Below are 23,125 nucleotides of genomic sequence, written 5' to 3'. Positions count from 1 at the left end.
ATAGTGGTAATCTGAGGGAAGAGAAGTGGGAGGGGTAAACAGTAAAAGGGGTCAAATATATGGTGATGGAAGAAGGTTTGACTTTGGGTGGTGAACACACAATACAGTATATACAGATGATGTATCACAGAACTGTACACTTGAACCTATATAATCTTATTAATCAATGTCACCTCCAATAAGTTTAATTAAAAAATAAAATTGTATTACAAATATGTTTAAAAAGATGAGAAGACCTAAATAGTCATTTTTCCAAAGAGGACATACAGATGGCTAACAGGTACATAAAATGTTGCTTAATGTTGCTAATCATCAGAGAAATGCCAATCAAAATCCACGATGAGATATAACCTCATACCTGTTAGAATGACTATGATAAAAAAGATAAAAAATAACAAGTGTTGATGAGGATGTAGAGGAAAAGAAGCACTTATGTACTGTTGGTGGAAATGTAAATTGGTGTAGTCACTATGGAAAATAGAATGGAAATTTCTCAAAAAAACTAAAAATAGAACTATCATAATATCCAGCAATCCCACTTGGTATTTATCTAAAGAAAACAAAAACACTGACACAAAAAGATGTCTGCACCCCATGACCATTGTAGCATTATTTACAATAGCCAAAATATGGAAACAATCTAAGTGTTCATTGATGGCTAAATGAATAAAGCAAAAAAAGGGGTATATGTGTATATATAGGATGTCCCCAAAAATGTATATGCACATTTTGAATAATTATAAAGACAGTGTTTATTAAAATACAACTCATTTTCAAAATTGAGCTATCAGCTGTTAAAATGTGTATACATATTTTAGTGATGCCCTATATTTATACACAGGTATATATAATTCATATATATATATATATATATATATACATATATGAATATATATATGTGTGTATATACACACACACACACACACACACATATACACACACAATGGAATAATATTCAGCCATAAAAAAGGAAATTTTGCCATGTGCAACAAAATGGATGGATATTAAGGGCATTATGCTGAGTGAAACAAGTCAAACAGAAAGACAAATACCCTATGACCCCATTTATATACATAATATTAAAAATAAATAAAACAAAAAATATAAGCTCATAGATACAGAGAATAGATAGTGGTTGTGGGGTGAACAAAATGGATGAAGGAGGTCAATGGTATAAACTTCCAGGTATAAAATAAATAAGTCATGGGGATATAATGTACAGCAGGGGTGAGGCACACTGGGCTTGCGGGCCATAAAACGCCCAAAAATCATCTGGTCTGGCCCTGCTAAGGCATCAGGGGTGAATTAATTAAATGACCAAATATAGTAGGCTAAATTTTAAGTTGATATATACTTTTTAAATATATTTTTATTGATTTCAGAGAGGAAGGGAGAGGGAGAGATAAGATAGAAACATCAATGATGAGAGAGAATGCATGCCCCCTACTGGGGATCGAGCCCGCAACCCAGGCATGCGCCCTTGATCAGAATTGAATCCAGTACCCTTCAGTCCACAGGCCGACGCTCTATCCACTAAGCCAAACCAGCTAGGGCTTAAGTTGATATTTTGTATGGCCTGTGAATGATGTTATGAATATCCAAATGGCAGAAAACCAGTTCCCCAACCCTGCTGTATAGCATGGTCACTATAGTTAACAATATTACATTGCGTATATGAAAATTGCTAAGAGAATAGGTCTTAAAAGTCTCTATCTCAAAAACAAAAATTTTGTATACTTGAAACTAACAGTGTTATTATGTATCTATTAACCTTACTAAAAAAATTGAAACAATTACCAAAAACAAAAAAGAGCCTCATATGCTCTCATAAATTATCATCAATTAGGAGTTACATTAGAATGTATGTTATGCCCAAAAAAATCAACTGATAAAATGAAACTAAGATTTGAGCTTGGTTTCATTTCCTAATTTAAAATTGTGCTTTTAGGAGAGTCCAAAATGGCAGTGTAAGTGGAAGCTATACTAACATATTCCCAGGACTAAACTGAAATTTCAACTAAAATACAGAAAAACCATCCTAAATAATCAAATGAAGACTAGCTGGAGAGAATCATCATAACCAAGGATGGAAAGTGAAGACCACACCGAGACTGGTAGGAAGTGTAGAGGCACTAAAGGGCTGGCCAGGCTCCCACAGACAGCAGCTGAAGTTCCGGAGGGATATCTCAGCAATGGGGGGCTTCCCACTGAGAACTCTGGGGTCTAAACCCCAATCTAGTCCTCCAGCTCAGAGTAGCAGAACTGAGAAAGGTGCCCACACAACGTCTGGCTGGTTTGCTATCTGCCAGGGTGGCCAGCTGGAAATACAGGCACCCACGTAAAGGGCCAACACACAAAATTTCGTATGCAGCCACTCTCCTTGGGCTCTGGCAGAAGGATGGGAGAGTGAACTGGAGCTGTGTGAGGAGAGTCCAGGGTTGGGGGCTCTGGGATTGGAGCTTGGAGGTCATCTACCCTGGTTTCCTGTACTGATTCATTCCCTCACGCTTTAGAGGACATCTTTCTCTGAAGAACTTTACCATCCAGACAGCTTTTGCCTGGGGGGTGGGGGTGGGATAACTGACCCACCCTATTGGAAAACCCCCCTGCCCCACACTGTGGAATTGCTGGAGTGCATTAAGAGATTGTGAAATTTCTGAGGCCCATTAAGAGAATAACATTCAGCCTGCAGGAAGAAGAAATTGCCCCACCATATTGGAAAACCTCTTGCACCTCCCTGTGGTCCAAAGCCTGAGGCTAATCAAGACTAAATAACAATTAGGCTATAGGCAGAGGTGGATCTCTGTAGGCTTTGAGTCTTTGCTTGATCCTCTTCTGGCCTAGGGCTAGGAAAAGCAGACCTTGGTGCACATTTTTGTCCTTTCCAAAGGCACCAAGCCCCAGCAGAGGGAGCCACAAGCTATGAATTGCTAATAGTTCCAAAGAGCGTACCCAGGGCCAGGCACAAACAGAATCTGACATTGTCCTGCAATAGAGATTGGGAGTGGTAGTAGATCTAACTCATGACACAAACCCAGACAGACAGCCAAAATCAGGACAGAAAAAATCAAGCCCAAATGAAAGAACAAGAGAATTCTCCAGAAGAGTTAAATGAAACAGAGATAAGAAATTTATCAGATATAGAGTTTTGAATAATGATGGCAAGGATGCTCAAGAGCATGAGAAAAGATATAGTAACTATGAAAAAAGTCATAAATGAGGAATGACATAGCACTAATAAAGAAGACATAGGAGAGAATACAAAACAGATTAGTGGAAGCCGAGTATGGGATTAGTGAATTAGAAAACATGGTAGAAAAAAATCATTCACTCAGAGAACCAAAAAGAAAAAAAAGAAAAAACAGGTGGACAGCTTAAGGGAGCTGAGGGACAGCATGAAACATAACAATATTTACATCATAGGAGAACAGAAGGATAAGAAAGTGAGCAAGGGATAGAGAAACTATTTGAAAAAAATAATGGCAGAAAACTTCCCTAACCTGGTGAAGGAAAATGTCACACAAGTTCAGGACGAACTGAGAGTCCCAAGCAAGAACCTACACAGGCCCACACATAGACACATCATAATTAAAGTGCCAAAAATTAAAGACAATGAGAGAATCTTAAAGGAAGCAAGAGAAAAGCAATTTGTTACCTACCAAGAAGCTCCCATAAGGCTGTCAGCTGATTTCTCATCAAAAACTCTATGGGCCAGAAGGGAATGGCATGAACTAAAAGCAAGGATCTGAAACCATGATTACTATATCCAGCAAGACTATCATTCAAAGTAGATGATGAAACAAAGAGGTTCCCAGACAACAAAAGGCTAAAGGAGTTTATCACTACCAAACCAGCACTGCAAGAAATGCTAAAGAACTGCAGTAATGAGAAGAAGAAATACAGAGAGAAACATAGTAATAAACTATTAAAATGCCAATAAATAAGAACCTACCAATAACAACCTTAAATATAAATGGATTAAATGATCCAATCAAAAGACATAGGGTTACTGAATGAATACAAAAACATGACCCAAGTATATGCTCTCTACAAGAGACCCACCTCAGAACAAAATGTTCACAAAGGATGAGAATGAAGAAATGGGAACAAATTTTCCATGCAAATAAAAACAAACAAACAAAAAATCTAGGGTAGCAATATTCACATCTGACAAAATGGACTTCAAAATGAAAGCCATCACAAGAGACAATAAAAGTCACTAATAATACTATAGGGATCGATCCAACAAGAGGACATAACCCTGGTAAACATATATGTACCCAACATAACAGCACCTAAATATGTAAAAAAAAAAAAAAAAAAAAAAAAAAAAGAAAAGAAAAAAACTTCTGGAGAACTTTAAGGGAGAGATCAACAACAATACAACAATACAGTCATAGTAGGGGACTTTAACATCCCCACTGACTTCACTAGATAGATCTTCCAGACAAAAAATTAACAAGGAAACAGTGACTCTAAAGGACACACTGGATCAAATGGATTTAACTGATATTTATAGAACATTTCAACCCAAAGCTGCAGAATATACATTCTTCTTAAGTGTGCCTGGGTCATTAACAAAGAGAGACCACATTTTAGGACACAAAATAAGTCTCTACAAGTTCACGAAGATTGAAATCATATCAAGCATCTTCTTAGGTCACAATAGAATCAAATTAGAAATCAATAAAAATACTAAAAATCATTCAAATACCTGGAGGCTAACTAGCATGTTATTAAACAATGAATGGGTTACCAATGAAATCAAGAAATAACAAAACTTCCTGGAAACAAATGAAAATGAACAGACAAAAACCGAAATCTCTGGGACACAGGAAAAGTAGTCCTGAGAAGGAAGTTTCACTACATGGCTACGTAAAAAAAAACCAAACAAGAAAAATGCCTAATAAACTATTTCACCCTACAACTTAAAGATTTAGAAAGAGAACAAGAGAAGCCCAGAATAAGTAGAAGGAAATAATAAATATTAGAGCAGAAATAAATGACATAGAGACTAAAAAATCAATATAAAAGATCACTGAAACCAAGAGCTGGTTCTCTAAAAAGATAAGCAAGATTGATGAACCTTTAAGTAGACTCATCAAGAAACAGAGAGGACTCAAATAAATAATATCAGAAATGAAAGTGGTAAAGTAACAACTGACACCACAGAAATACAAAAGATATGCCTATAAGCTGGACAATGTGGATAAAATGGAAATAATCCTAGAAAAATACAATCTTCTAAAATTATAAGAAAGAATCAGAAAACCTGAATAGGCCAATAACAACTGATGAAATTAAAGCAGTAATAAAAAAATAAAAACTTCCAGCAAACAAAACCCCTGGTCTGGATTGCTTCACAGGGAATGAAGAAGAACTAATAATAATCCTCCTCAAACTATTTTAAAAAATCAAAGAGGAAGGAACACTTCCAAGCTCTTTTTATGAGGTCAGCTTTATCCTAATTTCAAAACTAGATAAAGACACTACAAAAAAAGAGAAATATAGGCCAATAAATCTGATGAACATAGATGCTAAAATCCTCAACAAAATATTAGCAAATAGGATCCTACAATATATTAAAAAGACCATACACCATGACCAAGTGGGAATTATTTCAGGGATGCAAGGTTGGTGCAATATTTGCAAATCAATAAACATGATACATGACATAAAGAAACTGAAAGACAAAAACCACATGATCATATCAACAGCCATAGAAAAAGCATTCAACAAAATCCAACACCCATTTTTCATAAAAACTCTCAGCAAAGTGGCATAGAGGGATCATTCTTCAACGTAATAAAGGCCACATATGACAAACCTACAGCTAACATCATACACAATGGGCAAAAACTAAAACCATTTTCCCTAGGAACGGGAACAACACAAGGATGCCTACTTTCACCACTTTTATTCAACATAGTAATGAAATCCTAGCCACAGTGATCAGACAAGAAGAAAACAAACAGCATCCAAATTGGAAAGGAGGAAGCAAAATTCTCATCATTTGCAGATGACATGACATTGTACATAGAAAACCCTAAAGACTCCACCAAAAAACTACTGGATTTACTAAATGAATTCAGCAATGTAGCAGGATACAAAATTAACACCTGAAAATCAATGGCATTTTTATATATCAACTAGAGGCCCAGTGTACGAATTTGTACACGGGTGGGGTCTGGTCAGCCCAGCCCCAATAGGGGCAGATCAGGGCAGGGCCTGTTGGGAGTAGAAGATGGTGGGAGGTTGGCTGGCCATCCCACCCCAATCAGGGCCTGATCAGGGCTGGGCTGTGCCGGAAGCCGGTCCATCCTTGCTGCTTGACACAGTCGCTGCAGGAAAGAAACATCTACACAGCATATGTTTCAATGGACCTGGCATATATAGCATATTGTTTTTAATATGTTTGCTCCCTTTAGCGCCATGTGTTTTAACCAAGGTCACCTCTCTGAGAAAGGTTGTTTCCCCAGGTGGGGATCTTTCCCTGAGGTTAGGGAGGGGATACAACCCCTTAATTAAGTGCCAGGCGGGTAGTTAAGCTACATGGTCTTTACTCCCTGGAATGGAGATGAGAAACACCTTAACCCTTGTAATAGAAATTGACAGGATTAAAATCGGCTGGTATAAATACGGATGTAATAAGACAATAAACGTCAGATCCTCATCAGTTCCTAACCAGAACTCCGACCAGAACTTTGGCTGGAGATCCTGGCTATAGGTCCTGACTAGGCTGCTGACCAACTGAAGGCTGTCTTCGTGTCATTCCTTCTTCGCCAACTCCGTCCACACCTTTGGGGACCCCTGGACCTGCTGGGATTGGACCCCAGCAGGGCTGGCTGGGGGGAGGGGCTGTGGGTGATTGGCTGGCAGGCCCCGCCCTCAATTGGGGTGGGGGGACCAATTGGGGGCAGGGCCTGCTGTGGGGAGGAGCTATGGGTGGTGGGCCGGTGGGGGAGCCGATCGGGGGCAGAGCTGGCTGGGGGGAGGGGCCATGTGCCAATCGGGGTGGTGAGGGCTGATTGGAAGTGGGGCCGGCCATGGGGAGGGGCTGTGGGCGATGGACCAGCAGTCCTCACCCCTGCATAAGGTTGGGGGGCCCAATCAGGGGCCAGCGGCCTGGGGGAGGGGCCATGGGTGGTTGGCCGGCTGGCCCTGGCCCTGATCAGAGTGGGGGGACCGATCAGGGGCAGAGCTGGCTGGGAGGAGGGACTGCAGGCTGATTGGGGTGGTGGGGGCCAATCAGCAGTGGTGTTGACAGGGGGGAGGGGCCACAGGTGGTTGCCCAGCTGGCCCTGCCCCATATTGGGGTGGGGGGGACAATCAAGGGCGGGGCCAGCTGGGGGAAGGAGCTGAGGGCCGATTGGAATGAGGCAGTATGATCGGGGATGGGGCCGGCCAGGAGAAAGGGCTGCGTGGGGGTTGGCTGGCTGGCCCCACCCCCCTATCGGGCTGGTTCGCTGGTGGGAGTGGGCGTCATAGCGGCCAGTCATTATGGTCGTTATGGCATTATGGTCGCTGGCTTTTTATATCTATACTAGAGGTCCGGTGCACAAAAATTTGTGCACTCGGGGGGGAGGGTGGGTCCCTCAGCCTGGCCTGTGCCCTCTCGCAGTCTGGGACTCCTCAGGGGATGACCACTTGCTGGCTGAGGCCTGCTCCCCGGGGGATTGGGCCTAAGATGGCAATCAGACATCCCTCTGGTAGCCCGGCAGCCCTCGGGGGATGTCTACTTGCCAGCGGGGAGCAGGCCTAAACTGCAGTTGGACATCCTTAGCGCTCCTGAGGAGGCAGAAGAGGCTCCCACCACCACGACTGTACTGGCAGCCATCAGCCTGACTTGTGGCTGAGCAGAGCTCCTCCCATGTGAGAGCGCCCTGACCACCAGAGGGCAGCTCCTGCATTGAGCGTCTGCCCCCTGGTGGTCAGTGTGTGTCATAGTGACCAGTCATTCCCAGTCGTTCTGCTGTTAGGGTCAGTTTGCATATTACCCTTTTACTATATAGGATAGAGGCCTGGTGCACGGGTGGGGGCCGGCTGGTTTGCCCTGAAGGGTGTCCCGGATCAGGGTGGGGGTCCTGCTTGGGTGCCTGGCCAGCCTGGATGAGGGGATGATGGCTGTTTGCAGCTGGTCACACCCCCTTCAGGGTGGGGGTCCCCACTGGGGTGCCTGGCCAGTCTGGGTGAGGGGCTGAGGGCCTTTTTCAGGCTGGCGGGTGACTGAAGCTCCCAACCTCTCCTTTTTTTCTTTTCTTTTTTATTCTGGGATTTATTTACCTTCTATGGCTGTCACTGGAACTGAGAGCTGGCTTTAGCTCTGAAGCTCGGCTCCAGCTCTGAGACCTCGGCTACTGAAAGCAGGTATCTGGGTTTGTTTGGCTTCTATAATTGAAACACTGTTGCAGCTCCAGCTCTGAGGCCCGACTGGCTGAAAGCAGGTTTCTGGGGTTTGTTTAACTTCTATAATTGCAGCACTGTTTCTTAGAGTGCAGCTCAGAGGCCAGCAGCGGCAGGCGGGGAACCTTGGCTTCCTCCATCACTGGAGCAAGCAAGCCTCCTGTTCACTTCAGCTGCCTGGCTGCCGGCTGCCATCTTGGTTGGCAGTTAATTTGCATATCGCCCTGATTAGCCAATGGGAAGTGTGTCGGAGGTACAGTTAATTACCATGTTTGTCTACTATTAGATAGGATATATATAAAAAGCCAGTGACTGGACTGCCGAAACGACCAGAATGACTGGTTGCTATGACACACACTGCAGACAGGCAACCGGCCCGATCAGGAGGTGCAGCCAGCCAGCCAACCTCCCGCGTCCCCTCTCCCTAGCCAGCCCTGCCCCTGATCAGCCTCTCCCACCCTGATAGGAGGGCAGGGTATTCAGCCAACACCCCGGGGCCCTCCACTCTGGATGGCCCTGTCCGATGGGTCATCACCACCCAATTGGCCCACAGCCCCTCTCCCCAACGGGCCCCACCCCTGATCGCTCCTGTACCTCAATAAGGGGTGGTTTCAGCCGGCCAGCCAACCTCCTGCAGCTCCACCACCCACCCAGCCCCACCTCAAATTGGTCCCCCCACCTTGATCAGGGGCAGGGCCAGCAGCCAACTGCCTACAGCCACTCCCCCTGGCTGGCCCTACCCCCAATAGGCCCCCACCACCCCATTTGGGGGCAGGGCCAGCCAGCCCACCACCCACAGCCCCCCTACCCTAATCAGGGGCGGGACCCACCAGCCAACCGCCCACAGCCCCTTTCCCCCACCCGCCCAGCCTTGATTGGGCTCCAATCCGGGGCAGGCCGGCTGGACAACCTCCCACCATCTCCTCCTCCCACCTCCCGACAGGCCCGGCCATGATCTGCCCCATTTGGGGCCAGGCCACCAGACCTCATCCATGCACGAATTCATGCACTGGTCCTCTAGTATACAGATAATGATGTCTCAGAAAGAGAAACTAAACAAATAATCCCATTTACAATTGCAACAACAACAAAAATTGAGATACTTAGGAATAAATTTATCCGAGGAGGTAGAAGACTTGTACTCAGGAAACTACAGGAGATTGAAAAGAGAGATAGAGGATGATATAAACAAGTGGAAGAATATACTATGTTCATGGACTGGTAGAATTAATATCATTACAATGTCCATACTACCCAAGCAATCTACAGATTCAATACAAACCCTATTAAAATATCAACAGCATATTTCACAGATCTCTAATAGATACTCTAAACATTTATATGGAACCAAAAAGGAACATGTATAGCTGTAGCAATGTTGAGAAAGAAGAATAAAGTTGGAGGGATTACAATACCAGATATCACGTTATACTACAAAGCCACCGTAATCAAAACAGCCTGGTACTGGCATAAGAACAGCATATAGATCAATGGAACAGAACAGAGAACCCAGAAATAGACCTAACCCATTATGCTCAATTAATATTTGACAAAGGAGGGAAAAGCGTACAATAGAGTCAAGACAGTCTCTTCAGTAAATGGTGTTGGGAACATTGATCAGGTACATGCAAAAAAATGAAACTAGACCACCAACTTACACCAGACACAAGAATAAATTCAAAATGGATAGAAGACTTAAATGTAAGTTGTGAAACCATAAAAATCCTAGAGGGAAGCATAGGCAGCAAAATCTCAGACATCTCTCATAGCAATATATTTATAGATACATCTCCCAGGGGAAGGGAAACTAAGGAGAAAATAAACAAATGGGGCAACGTGAAACTTCTGCACAGCTAAAGTAACCATCAACAAAATGAAAAGAGAGCCTTCTGTTGGGAGAACATATTTGGCAATGATACATCTGATGAAGGGTTATTACCCAAAATATATAAGGAACTCATACAACTTAGCAAAAGGAAGATAATCAAATTAAAAAATGCGCAGAGGAGCTATATAGACACTTATCTACAGCGGACATACAGATGGCCAAGAGACATATAAAAACATGCCCAAAGTCATTGGTCATCAGAGAGATGCAAATTAAAATGACAATGAGGTATCATCTCACACCTGTCAGAATGGCTACCATCAACAAAACAACAAATGAGAAGTGCTGGAGAGGATGTGGAGAAAAGGAAACCCTAGTACACTGCTGGTGGAAATGCAGACTGGTGCAGCCACTAAGGAAAACAATATGGAGTTTCCACAAAAAATTAAATATGGAACTGCCATTTGACCCAGTGATCCCACTTCTAGGAATATATCCTAAGAAACCCAAAACACCAATCAGAAAGAATGTATTCACCCCTACGTTCATAGCAGCAGAATTTACAATCGCTAAGATCTGGAAATAGCCCAAGTGCCCATCAGTAGATGAGTGGATAAAAAAGATGTGGTACAGCCCGGCTGGCATGGCTCAGTGGTTGAGCATCCACCCATAAACCAGGAGGTCATGATTCAATTCCCAGTTGGGGCACATTCCAGGTTGCAGGGCTTGATCCCCAGTGTGGGGCATGCAGGAGGCAGCCGATCGATAATTCTCTCTCATCATTGATGTTTCTATCTCTCTCTCCCTCTCCCTTCCTCTCTGAAATTAATAAAAATATACTTAAAAATAAAAAAAAGCTGTGGTACATTTACACCATGGAATACTATGCAGCAGTAAAAAATGAAGAATCTCTTATCCTTTGAGACAGCATGGAGGGACTGGAGAGTATTATGTTAAGTGAAATAAGTTAGAGAAAGATAAGTATCACATATTTCACTCATATGTGCAATCTAATGAACAAAGTAAACTGATGAACAAAACAGAGCCAGAGACATAGAAGCGTGGATCTGTAGAATCTCAAAGGGAAGGTGAGAATGGGTGAGGGGTGGGAAGAGATCAACCAAAGAACTTGTATAAATATATGCATAACCCATGGACAATAGTGTGGTGAAGCCTAGCGTGCGGGTGGGGATGGGCTAAAAGGGGTCACTGGGGGGAAAAAGAGGACATATGTAATACTTTCAACAATAAAGATTTTTTAAATGAAAAAAAATAAAATTGTTTTTGCCCTGGCCAGGTAGCTCAGCTTGCTATAGCATCATGTCATCCTGATAATCAAAAGTTTTGGGTTCGATCCCCAGTCAGGGCACATACAAGAATCAACCAATGAATGCATAAATACGTAAAACAACAAATTGATGTTTCTCTCCCCCTACTCTCTCTCCTCCACCTTCCTCCCTCTCTTAAAAAAAAAAGTTAAGAATTACCTAAATAATTTAGCTACGTGTTTAGAAACACAGAGAAATGGTTACAAAGTTCTAATATATGTATTATATAAGGTAGGGTTATATCAATTTTTTTTCAAAATATATTTTTATTGATTTCAGAGAGGGAGAGGGACAGAGATATAGAAACATCAAGGATGAAAGAGAATCATGAATCGGCTGCCTCCTGCACGCCCCCCGACTGGGGATCGAGCCCGCAACCCGGCCATGTGCCCTTGACCAGAATCGAACCCAGGACCCCTCAGTCTGCAGGCTGATGCTCTATCCACTGAGCAAAACTGGCCATGGCGGGTTATATCAATTTTAATGATTAAAATACCTCACAAGATAATTTTTAAAATGCATATTATGATACATTAAAATATTGTCACAAACCTGATTTTCTTCAGCTATAACCAAAGATGAACTTCATTTTATAATCTCTATCAATCAAACACATTTAAAATATTATACATTAGAAAATAAACAAACCAGCTGGTGTGGCTCAGTGGCTGAGCATCAACCTATGAACCAGGAGGTCAATGTTTGAGTCCCAGTCAGGGTACATGCCCAGGTTGTGGGCTCGATCCCCAGTAGAGGGCGTGCAGGAAACAACCAATTAATGATTATCTCTCATCATTGATGTTTCTCTCTCCCTCCCCCTCTCCCTTCCTCTATAAAATCAATAAAAATATATTTTCTAAAAAAGAAAATAAATGTTTCAAAATTAAGACTAATTATTATTTTCTTTGAAATGTAAACAGTCATTCAAAAATTTCCCATTCTATAAAATAGATGATTTTATCTTTATGAAACAAAAACAGCACACAAGTCTTAGAAACATGGAAACAAAGAAACATTTCCTGTCAGAAAATTATTGTTGCCAAAATATCCATTAAAATGTGTATAAGCTTCTAAAGTTTTACTTATACACAAAAGGAAATGTGGCATTAATTTTTAAAATGAATAAACCTGATGTAATAAAGAAGCAAAATCAAAGAAAAGCTTACTGTTCTTCAAGATATGTCCATTCTGAGATAGGTAATCTGTACTAGTAGCCTACATAAAACTCCAAAAAACCCTCTAAGTTCATCCTAAACTAACTTTCACTACTAAAGGAACTAAACAAAAGCTATGTCTGAACCAGAAAGAAAATGATCTTGGAAATGAGGTCTGAACAAGACTCCACAAAAAAACTACTAGATCTAATAAATGAATTTAGCAAAGTAGCAGGATACAAAATTAAATTCAGAAATCAGTGGCATTTTTATACACCAATTATGAACTATCAGAAAGAGAAACTAAGAAAGCAATCCTACTTACTATTTCAACAACAATAAAAACTAGGTACTTACTGGTAGGAATAACTTTACGCAAGGAGATAAAAGATTTGTACTCGGAAAACTACAGGACATTGAAGAAGGAAACTGAGTAAGACACAAACAAATGGAAGAATACTAGTATACTGTGTTCATGGATTGGAAGAATTAACATCAAAATGTCCAAACTCCCCAAAGCAATCTACAGATTAATGCAATTCCTATGAAAATACCAATGGCATTTTTTACAGGTCTAGAACAAATATTCCAAAAATTTTTATGGAACCACAAAAGACCCTGAATAGCCTCAGCAATCTTGAGAAAGAACAAAGTTGGAGGTATCACAATACCTGATAGCAAACTATAAGACCACTGTAATCAAAACAGCCTGGTACTGGAATAAGAACGGGCATATAGATCAATGGAACAAAACAGAGAGCCCAGAAATAAATGCCTTTATGGTCAATTAATATTTGACAAAGAAGGCAAAAGCATACAATGGAGTAAAGACAACCAGCCTCTTGAATAAATGGTGTTGGGAAAATTGGACAAGTACATGAAAAAAGTTAGACCACCAACTTATAGCATACACAAGAATAAATTCAAAATGGGTAAAAGATATAAATGTAAGCTGCAAAACCATAAAAATCCTAAAAGAAAACATAGGCAGTAAAATCTCAGACATCTCTCATAGCAATATTTTTGCTGATATATCTCCTTGGACAATGGAAACAAACACAGAAAAAAATTAAACAAGTGGAATTACATCAAACTAAACAGCATCTGTACAGCAAAGGAAACCACCAACAAAGTGAAAAGAGAACCCCACTGTACAGGAGAACATATTCACCAATGATATATTTGACTAGGGGTTAATTTCCAAAATATATAAAGAACTTATACAACTCAACACCAGGAAGACAATTAATCCAAATCAGGTTCTGTGCCCATTTTTTACTGAAAAGAACCTCAATAAACACTTCTCCAAAGAGGACATACAGATGACAGACATATGAAAAACTGCTCAAAGTCACTAATCATCAGAGAGATGCAAATTAAAACCACAATGAGATATCACTTCACACCATCAATAAATCAACAAATAGCAAGTGCTGGCTAGGAATTGGAGAAAGGGGAACCCTAGCTCAGTGATGGCGAACCTATGACACGTGTGTCAGAGGTGACACGCGAACTCATTTTTTTGGTTGATTCTTCTTAGTTAAATGGTATTTAAATATATAAAATAAATATCAAAAATATAAGTCTTTGTTTTACTATGGCTGCAAATATCAAAAAAATTCTATATGTGACACGGCACCAGAGTTAAGTTAGGGTTTTTCAAAATGCTGACACGCCGAGCTCAAAAGGTTCGCTATCACTGTCCTAGTTCAATGTTGGTGGGATTGTAGACTTGTGCAGCCACTGTGGGAAACAGAACAGAGTTTCCTCAAAAAATTAAAAATGAAACTGCCTTTCAACCCTGCAATCCCACTTCTGAATATATATCCTAAGAATCCTGAAACACCAATTTGAAAGAATACATGCACCCCTATGTTCATAGCTGCATTATTTATAACTGCCAGGATCTGGAAACAGCCCAAGTGCCCATCAGTTGATGAGTGGATTAAAAAGCTGTGGTATATTTACACAATGGAATACTATGTGGTCATAAAAAAGAAGAAAATGTTACCTTTTAAATTTACTTTTTATTGGTTTTTAGAGAGAGAGAGGATGGAAGAGAGAGAGAGATTTGTTTTTCCACTTATTTATGCACTCATTGGTTGCTTCTTGTATGTGCCCTAACAGGAGATCAAACCTGCAACCTTGGCACATAGGAACAATATTCTAACAACTAACCACCCAGGGCAAATCTTGCCCTTTGTGACAGCATGGATGGAACTGGAGATTATTATGCTAAGTGAAATGAGCCAGTCAGAGAAATACAAATACTATACGATCTCACTTATATGTGGAAATCTAATGAACAAAATAAACTAATGAACAAAACAAACAGCATGGATACGAGAACAGACTGACAGTTGTCAGAGGGGAGGGAGGAGGGAGACTGGATAAAAGTAGATGAAGGGATTAGCCAAAGAACATCTGTCTATACCAATAAAGAGCTAATATGCTAATGAGCATGATGCCATAATGACCAGGTCATTAGCATATTAGCTGGGGTGTTGCTCCGGAGAGGGGCAGAAGCAGGGAGGCACCGGGAGAAGGCGGGACCATCCTGTGCTGGGGAGAGCAGGGGTGAGAGCCCACAGCGCCCCCCTCACCAATCCTTCACCACCCACCGCGGGCATTCTGAGTGCCCCACGACCCACCTGCCAGGGGAAGGAGCACAGCACAGCAGGTGGAGGCTTCCATGCTCTCCTCCAGAGCCATGACAGGGCGGAGCCTCCGCATTGCTCTGGAGATGGGGCAGAAGCGGGGAGGCGCCTGGAAAAGGCAGAACCAGCCTGAGGCGACTGGAGGGACTGAGGTCGGGGCTTGAAGCAGCCAGAGAAGGCCAGAGGGTTTGGGGGCTGGGCCAGGCATGCTGGAGCTCTGCATGGACAGGTTCGGGTGTCAAGGCAGGGCTGCGGGTGGGTGGGCGGCGCCACGAGATATCGTGCGCTGGACTCCTATTGTGTGTGTGTGTGTGTGTGTGTGTGTGTGTGTGTGTGTATACACACACATATATACATATATAAATATAAAAGCCTCATATGCAAATTGTCCCCACGGGAGTTCAACCGGGAGACCAATCACTTTCTATGACATGCACTGACCATCGGGGGCAGTGCAGAACAAAGGAAGGCCCAGCCAGCAGCAGAAGGAAGGCCCTGGCTGGCAACCAGAAGGCCCCAATCGGCCCTGATTGCCAGCCAGGCCTAGGGACCCTACCCGTGTATGAATTTCGTGCACCAGGCCTATAGTATATACATAACCCAAAGACACAGACAAGTGTGGTGATGGCTGAAGGGAAGGGAGTTGGGACTGGGTGGAGATGGGCAAAGGAGGTAGAATATGGGGACATCTATAATAATGTCAACAATAAAAATAAAGTTAAAAAAATAAATTATAAGAAAAAATGCTGAGTAAGGTAAATAATAAGAGGAAATCTAAGAAAAATGCTGTCTACTAGTAACATCTACTAATAATATTTAATATTGAAGCTTTTAAAAAATAAGGTAATAGACAACTATATTCTTGTTGATTGGGAATAAGTATTTTAAAAATACTCAGAATTTTAACTTCTAATTTCAAATTTCTTTGCTAAGATATTACAATAAATAATGTTCATATATGGCTTACATTAAAATAGGAAATCAGATTTTCTGATGGTTGATCACTTGCTGAATTTAAGATCATCATTAATTGTTGGATAGTATTCATAACAGTCCTAGACAAAAAACAACAACAACAGAAGTGTTAAGCAATAAAGGGAAAAAAATGAAATGTATCTAACACACAAATTAAATATATCTTCAAACTCACTGTCTCCCATTTAACTTTAAAAAGTTCTCTACAATAAAACTTTATAAAACCCTTACTGCACTATTATTTACAAGGAATTGTATTTTACTTAAAGCTTAAAGATAAAATGTGTTCATAATGTTTCTAAAAAACGATGAGCTTATTTACTAATAGAACTATAAATCAATATAACATTCAATGGTCAAACTAATAGTATATTAAGGAGAAAACATATAAGCTAGCATCAAAATAGTAATCTTTTAATAAAACATTAATATAATTAAATACTAAACTTTTTCAAATAAAGACAGCAAGAAATTTTTCAAAAGGAAAGCATACATAATTTTAGAAGTCATCATTGTTAAAGCATAAAATTAGGTCAATATCTTAGGAATTCTCTTTAATTCTATAATTGTATGACTGATGGTATAGTAAATATTAATGTTCCAATTTTGGAGTAGCAGTATATTGCTACTGTAGGCACTACTTAATGATGCAAAGAACTGTAGAATATTTATGGTTGAAAGGATTGTTAAATATTATTCAGTAAAATGTGTTCAGTGTTCTCAGTCAAGCATCTATAAACTGATACCTACACTTCCTCACCTTTCAAATACATTGCTTCTATGACTTGTACATCTAATAATCTACTTAAAGCACAGTGACTTAAGTCACAAACTTCTAAACCAAAAATCTTTCTCATTTTATCTTATATTTGACTTCCTTGAGGTATACTTGACTTTCTTAAACACCTGCTCTTTCCTGAAACTGCCTCCCCGCCCTTTGGCTTTTCTGCATTCACTCTCTGAGCTCTCAATCACACTTCTCATTCAATCTACCTTCTATTTAGTCCTTCAATGACAGCATTCTTTCTGGTTCAGCCCTTAGCCATACATTCTTGCCATTATACACCTTCACTTCAGGCAACCTCATCTACTTTAGGGCTTTAACTCTCCCTGATTATTCCCTAATATATAAGATCCTTATGTCCTACTACTTACTACACATCTTCATATCCCATAAAAGCCGCAAGAATAATATTCTAAATATGAATTCATCAAATATTTGCAAACCTGTTCTTGCTCCTTCATTTCCACTGCCTATCTCTTGTTTCAACACTTTTCAACTGAATTACTGCAATACAACAGTCCAGAGATTTTGACTCACTATGTCTACAGTAGTAGGCTCTAGGCCAGTGATGGCAAACCTATGACACGCATGTCAGAGGTGACACGCGAACTCATTTTTTTGGTTGATTTTTCTTAGTTAAATGGCATTTAAATATATAAAATAAATATCAAAAATATAAGTCTTTGTTTTACTATGGTTGCAAATATCAAAAAATTTCTATATGTGACACAGCACCAGAGTTAAGTTAGGGTTTTTCAAAATGCTGACACACCGAGCTCAAAAGGTTCGCCATCACTGCTCTAGGCACATGTACTTGGAAAAAACTTCCCAGGTTATTATAATTTGACCCCTGATTAAGAACCATTGTGACAGATTAACAGGTCTCAGTATTTCTCACCATGTTCGCCTCTACCACCTCACAAACTAACACCATGTAAACTTTCAAAAACCAAGTCTGATTTTATCCTTACCTCTGCTTAACACCCATTTATACCAACAGGCTATGTATATTGTGCACAAGCTAATGTCAAAACTTGTGAGTATGAAAAATAAGGTCCTTCATAATCTGATTCCCACCCTCCTCTCTTGCCATGTCATTTTCTCATTTTACAGTCAATCAATACAGAGCTGCTAATAGTTCCCCAGAAACATCTTGTTGTTTCTTCCTTCCATCCCTTTGCATATGCTGTTCCCACCCACTAAAATGCCAGTATCCTGTGACATAAATCCTTACATATTCAAAATTCAGTTCAAATATCACTTCATAAAGTTCATTCTGTGCCATTTCATTAACTTGTCTTATGTCTATTACTATACTTATACAAAAATGTATTTTATATCTCTAAATGGTCATTTAAAAATATGACTGATTACTTACTATATGCCAAGTATTAGCCTTGGCCCTAATTATCACATGCTGGACAAAAAAGTCATGGTCCATGTGGTATACAACTTAAAGTCTTTTATGAATATTAGCAAAAACAAGCAAGCACACAAATGGTTTTCTAATTACAAATTGTGATGCACACTATGAAGGAATTCAAAAGGATGCTCTGAGAAGGAATAAAAGAAAATACTTCAGAGAGAAATAAATCTTTTTTAAAAAGTACTATTTGTGCTGAACCTAAAGGAACAGTAACAGTTGGTAATTCATGGAAAGAAAAGAGTTAAGAGGGAAAAGCAAGTGTAAAAGTCCTCAAGCACAAAAGAAGAGGCTGGTTGGAGAGTTCAGGAAACTGGCTAATACATAATGAACAGGAAAACAAGATGAGGTTAGACAGGCAACACAGCTAGATCATATAAGATCTTGTAGGCATTATTTAAACATTTGCATTGTATTTCCATTGCAATAGAAAAAATCAGAAGATTTAATGGCAGAGTGAACATGATCAGAATTATATTTCTAGAATATTATTCTGGCGGTTCTAGAGAACAGATCTGGTGGTAGACAGAAAGAAATGGTGATGAGATCAGATATTAGGATACCTCAAAAAATCAAAGAAAAAAGATATCTTGGACAGGGTGGTGAGAGTAGAAATGGAGAATAGTAGATGGATTCAAGAAATATTTTAGAGGTAAATTCAGTAAGACTTGAAACAGATTATACATGGGAAGTAAATGAGGATAAGGTCATAAAAAATAGCTCTAATCCTTCTAGGTTGTATGCAAACCAAATGGTGAAACATATTTTTACTTTTTTATTTACTGAGATGGAACACATTCCCATTCCAGGCTATATTCCTTAATGACAGACAGAACTAGGTCTAATAATCATATCCTCAGCAATTAACAAAATACCGAACGCAAAAAGCACTCAATATACTATATTTGTGGCATCTATATATAAATATATAATGGAATAAATAAATGAACCCAAAGCTCTATGAAGCACTGGATAAACAATTATAATGAAAATGAAGAGTAAGAAAATTCATACCTAACTGGAGTCTGGGGAAGAATCACATTCAACTCTTCATCATTATTACTTTTTCGTGGTGTTCTCTGCATTTCAAAACTAAATAATAAAAAGCAAAGTCATTCAGATTAAAAATTTACACTTTGTATTTTGAGTAAAAACAAAACAAAAAACAACACAGTATAATACGTTGTGTTGCCTCATAACACCATACAAAATGACAAGTCTATAATAGAAGTGATAGGAAGCAGATAATCCAACAGCTGCATAAATAAATAAAATTATGGGGTTTTTTTAATTCTTCAACCAAGGATATTTTTTAATTGACTTTACAGAGAGAGGAAGGGAGAGAGAGAGAGAAAAGAAACATCTATGTGAGAGAGAAACATTAATCAGTTGCCTCCGGTACATGCCCCAACAGGGGATCAAACCTACAACCTCCTTTGGATGTACCTGATGACACTCCAATCAACTGAGCCACCCGGCCAGGGCTTTCACTATTGTTTTTAAATTGGGTTTCTTTCTACTAGGTTTATGACAAACAGGTACAATCATTAAGGATTTTTTTGAAAGAGAAAGTTAGATATTTTCTCTACAAAGACAGATGTTCAATGGCATTATAAATCAAGTTGTTCCATGTCAAAAAATAACAAACTCAAGCTTTTCAATCATTATGTCTTCCAAAACCTTTACTTTATTTAAATAAAATTAGAAATACTTACCTATATTTAATTACAAAATTATATATTTTTCAGTTACATATTAAAATATTTCATGCTAAAGCCATATTAATCATACTTATGGTCACTGGAAATTTTTTGTAATTACTCTTAACCATTCTTAGTTCAGGATTCTAGATGACAATTTAAGAGAATACACTTTGGTATTAACCTTTAAACAAATGAACCAAAAAAGTAACAGCAGGTGAAAGGCTAAATAAAGACAGAGATCACTAACTACTTTAGTAAACGAATTGGCCCTTGAATAAAGTGCGTTGTTCCCTTATGCTATGGACACACGCAGTTCAAACCTGTTATGTTTACCCATCAATGCTGTTTTCAATCCATGGTCTGGAATCCACATATCCAGAGGGCCAACTTAAAATATACACCGATTTTGATTACACAGATGGTCGGCACTCCCAACCTTGAATTGTTCAAGAGACAACTGTATTTCAACAATTTTCTTTTGATGCTCATTTTAAAAATTATACTCATCTAAATGAGAATTAAAAAGTGGATATACAAGACAATTCACATTAAATTTCTATCTCAGAGACCAAAAAAACTGGTGTTACATAATGATAAAGGAGTCAATCTAACAAGAGGATCTAACACTTACAATATTTGTAAATATTATGTAACCAACATAGGAGCACCTAAACATATAAAGCAAATGTTAACAGACCTGAAAGGTGAAATAGACAGCATACAATAATAGAAAAAGTTCCCTACCATTACCTCACTAATATTACATCAATAGATAAATCATCCAGACAAAATCTCAATAAGGAAACACTGGCCTTATATGACACATTTGATCAGATGGAGTTAAAAAATATTTGAACAACATTAAAGCAATAGCATATACATTCTTCTCAAGTGCACATTTGAACATTTTCTAAGACAGATCACATGTGAGGCCACAAAATAAGTCTTAATAAATTTAAGAGGTTAAAGTCATACCAAGCATCTCCTCTAAACACACTGGTATGAAACTAAAAATTAATTACATGAATAAAACTAAAAAATTCACAAATATGTAGAAATTAAACAACATGAAACTGAACAACCAATGGGTCAAATAAAAATTAAAAGATATAAAAATACCTTGAGAAAAATGAAAATGTAAAATACCAAAGATTATGTAATGCAACAAAAACAGTTCAAAGATGAAATTTCATAGCAAAAAATGCCTATTTCAGGTAAAAAGAAAAGTCTTAACCTAATTTCATACCTCAAGGAACTAGGAAAAAAAGAACAAACAAAGCCTAAAGATAGTAAAAGGAACAAAATAACAAAGATCAGAGCAGAAATAAAGTAGTGATTAAAAGACAATCTATATATATAAAAGCTTAAGCGATCAGCCAACTGGCTGACCAGCCAGCAGGTAGCTATGATGCACAATGACCACCAGGGGGCAGATGCTCAACACAGGAGTTGCCGAGCAACAGCAACTTTGCAGTGCCCTCTTGCACTCTGGGACCCCTCAGGGGATGTTGGACTGCTGGTTTCGACCTGATCCCCGCATGCCAGGCTGAGGGGCACCCTTCAAGCCCCGGTGCCACCCCAGGTGCAGCCAGGGAGGGACCACGGGAGGTTGACTCCAGGGTGTGTACGGCCCGTCTCACCCAGTCCCACCCCGCCGGCCACCTTCTAATTATTTCCTTTCAATGTGCATGAATACATGCACTAGGCCTCTATTAGATAATATTAATAAAATTAAGAGCTGGTTGTTTAATCCTCACCCAAAGATATGTTTTTATTGACTTCTTTCAAGAGAGAGGAAGGAGAGAGAGAGAAACAGTTGCCCCTCAAGTCCGTAAGCTCCCCCTACGGAGGACCAAATCTGCAACCTAGGTATGTGCCCTGACCAGAAATTGAATCCACCACCTTTTGGTGTACAGGATGATGCTCCAACCAACTGAACCTGGGCAAGAGCTGGTTCTTTAAAAAGATACACAAAATTAACAAAACTTTAGCTAGACTCAACAGAAACAAAGAAAAGAGAGAGCGAACACATAAATACATAAAATACTTACTAGTATTACTCAAACTTATAGTCATTCAAAAAGATTTATGATTACTCTCACAATTCCTCATCTCAGAAATAAAAGAGGACATGATGCAACTGATACCACAAAAGTACAAATATATCATAAGACAACTATAAACAATTACACACAAAAATTGGATAACTTAGAAGAAATGGATAAATTCCTAGAAACATACAACCTTCCAAGACTGAATCCTGAAGAAATAGAAAACCTGAATAGATCTATTACTATTAAGGAGACTAAATCAGTAATTAAAAATGTTCCAACAAACAAAAGTCCAGGACCAGAGAACTTCACTGGTAAATTCCATCAAACATTCAAAGAAATATTAATATCAGTCCTCCTCTTTCTTTTCTAAAAAAGGAAGAGGAGTTAACTCTTCACAATCCATTTTATGAGGGCTGCATTATTAGCCAGATACTAAAACCAGACAAAAATGCCACACACAAAAAAAATTATAGGCCAATATCCCTGATGAACACATAAGTAAAAATCTTCAACAAAATATTAGCAAATGAAATTCAACAACACATTAAAAGAATCATATACCATGATCAAGTGGGATTTATCCAGGGATGCAAGGATGCTTCAACATCTACAAATCAGTCGATGTGATACACTACATTAACAAAATGAAAAACAAAAATCGTATGATCATTTTGACAGATGCAGAAAAAGCATTTGACAAAATTCAACATCCATTTATGATAATAACTCTCAACAGAGCAGGCACAGAGGGAATGTACCTCAACATAATAAAGGTCGTATATCACAAGACCACAGCCAACATCATTCTCAGTGGTG

General features: G+C 39.4%; 1 protein-coding gene across 5 annotated transcripts in view; it reads right to left on the bottom strand.

Moving 5' to 3' along the window:
• RB1 (RB transcriptional corepressor 1) overlaps positions 1-23,125 on the bottom strand; it is a 203,191-nt gene that overhangs the window by 93,532 nt on the left and 86,534 nt on the right. For all 5 annotated transcript variants that reach the window (XM_070409052.1, XM_070409054.1, XM_070409049.1 and 2 more), the window contains 2 exons: positions 19,567-19,644; positions 16,338-16,425 (listed from right to left, as the gene is read on the bottom strand). In XM_070409052.1, the coding sequence (XP_070265153.1) occupies positions 16,338-16,425; positions 19,567-19,644 (166 nt within the window). The remainder of the gene's footprint in view (positions 1-16,337; positions 16,426-19,566; positions 19,645-23,125) is intronic.

This window comes from Myotis yumanensis, unplaced genomic scaffold (assembly GCF_028538775.1).
Source record: "Myotis yumanensis isolate MYYU_CA2020_CCGP unplaced genomic scaffold, mMyoYum1.0.hap1 SCAF_3, whole genome shotgun sequence".
NCBI classification, from domain to species: Eukaryota; Metazoa; Chordata; class Mammalia; order Chiroptera; family Vespertilionidae; genus Myotis; species Myotis yumanensis.
This window is presented reverse-complemented; position numbering and strand designations above follow the sequence as displayed.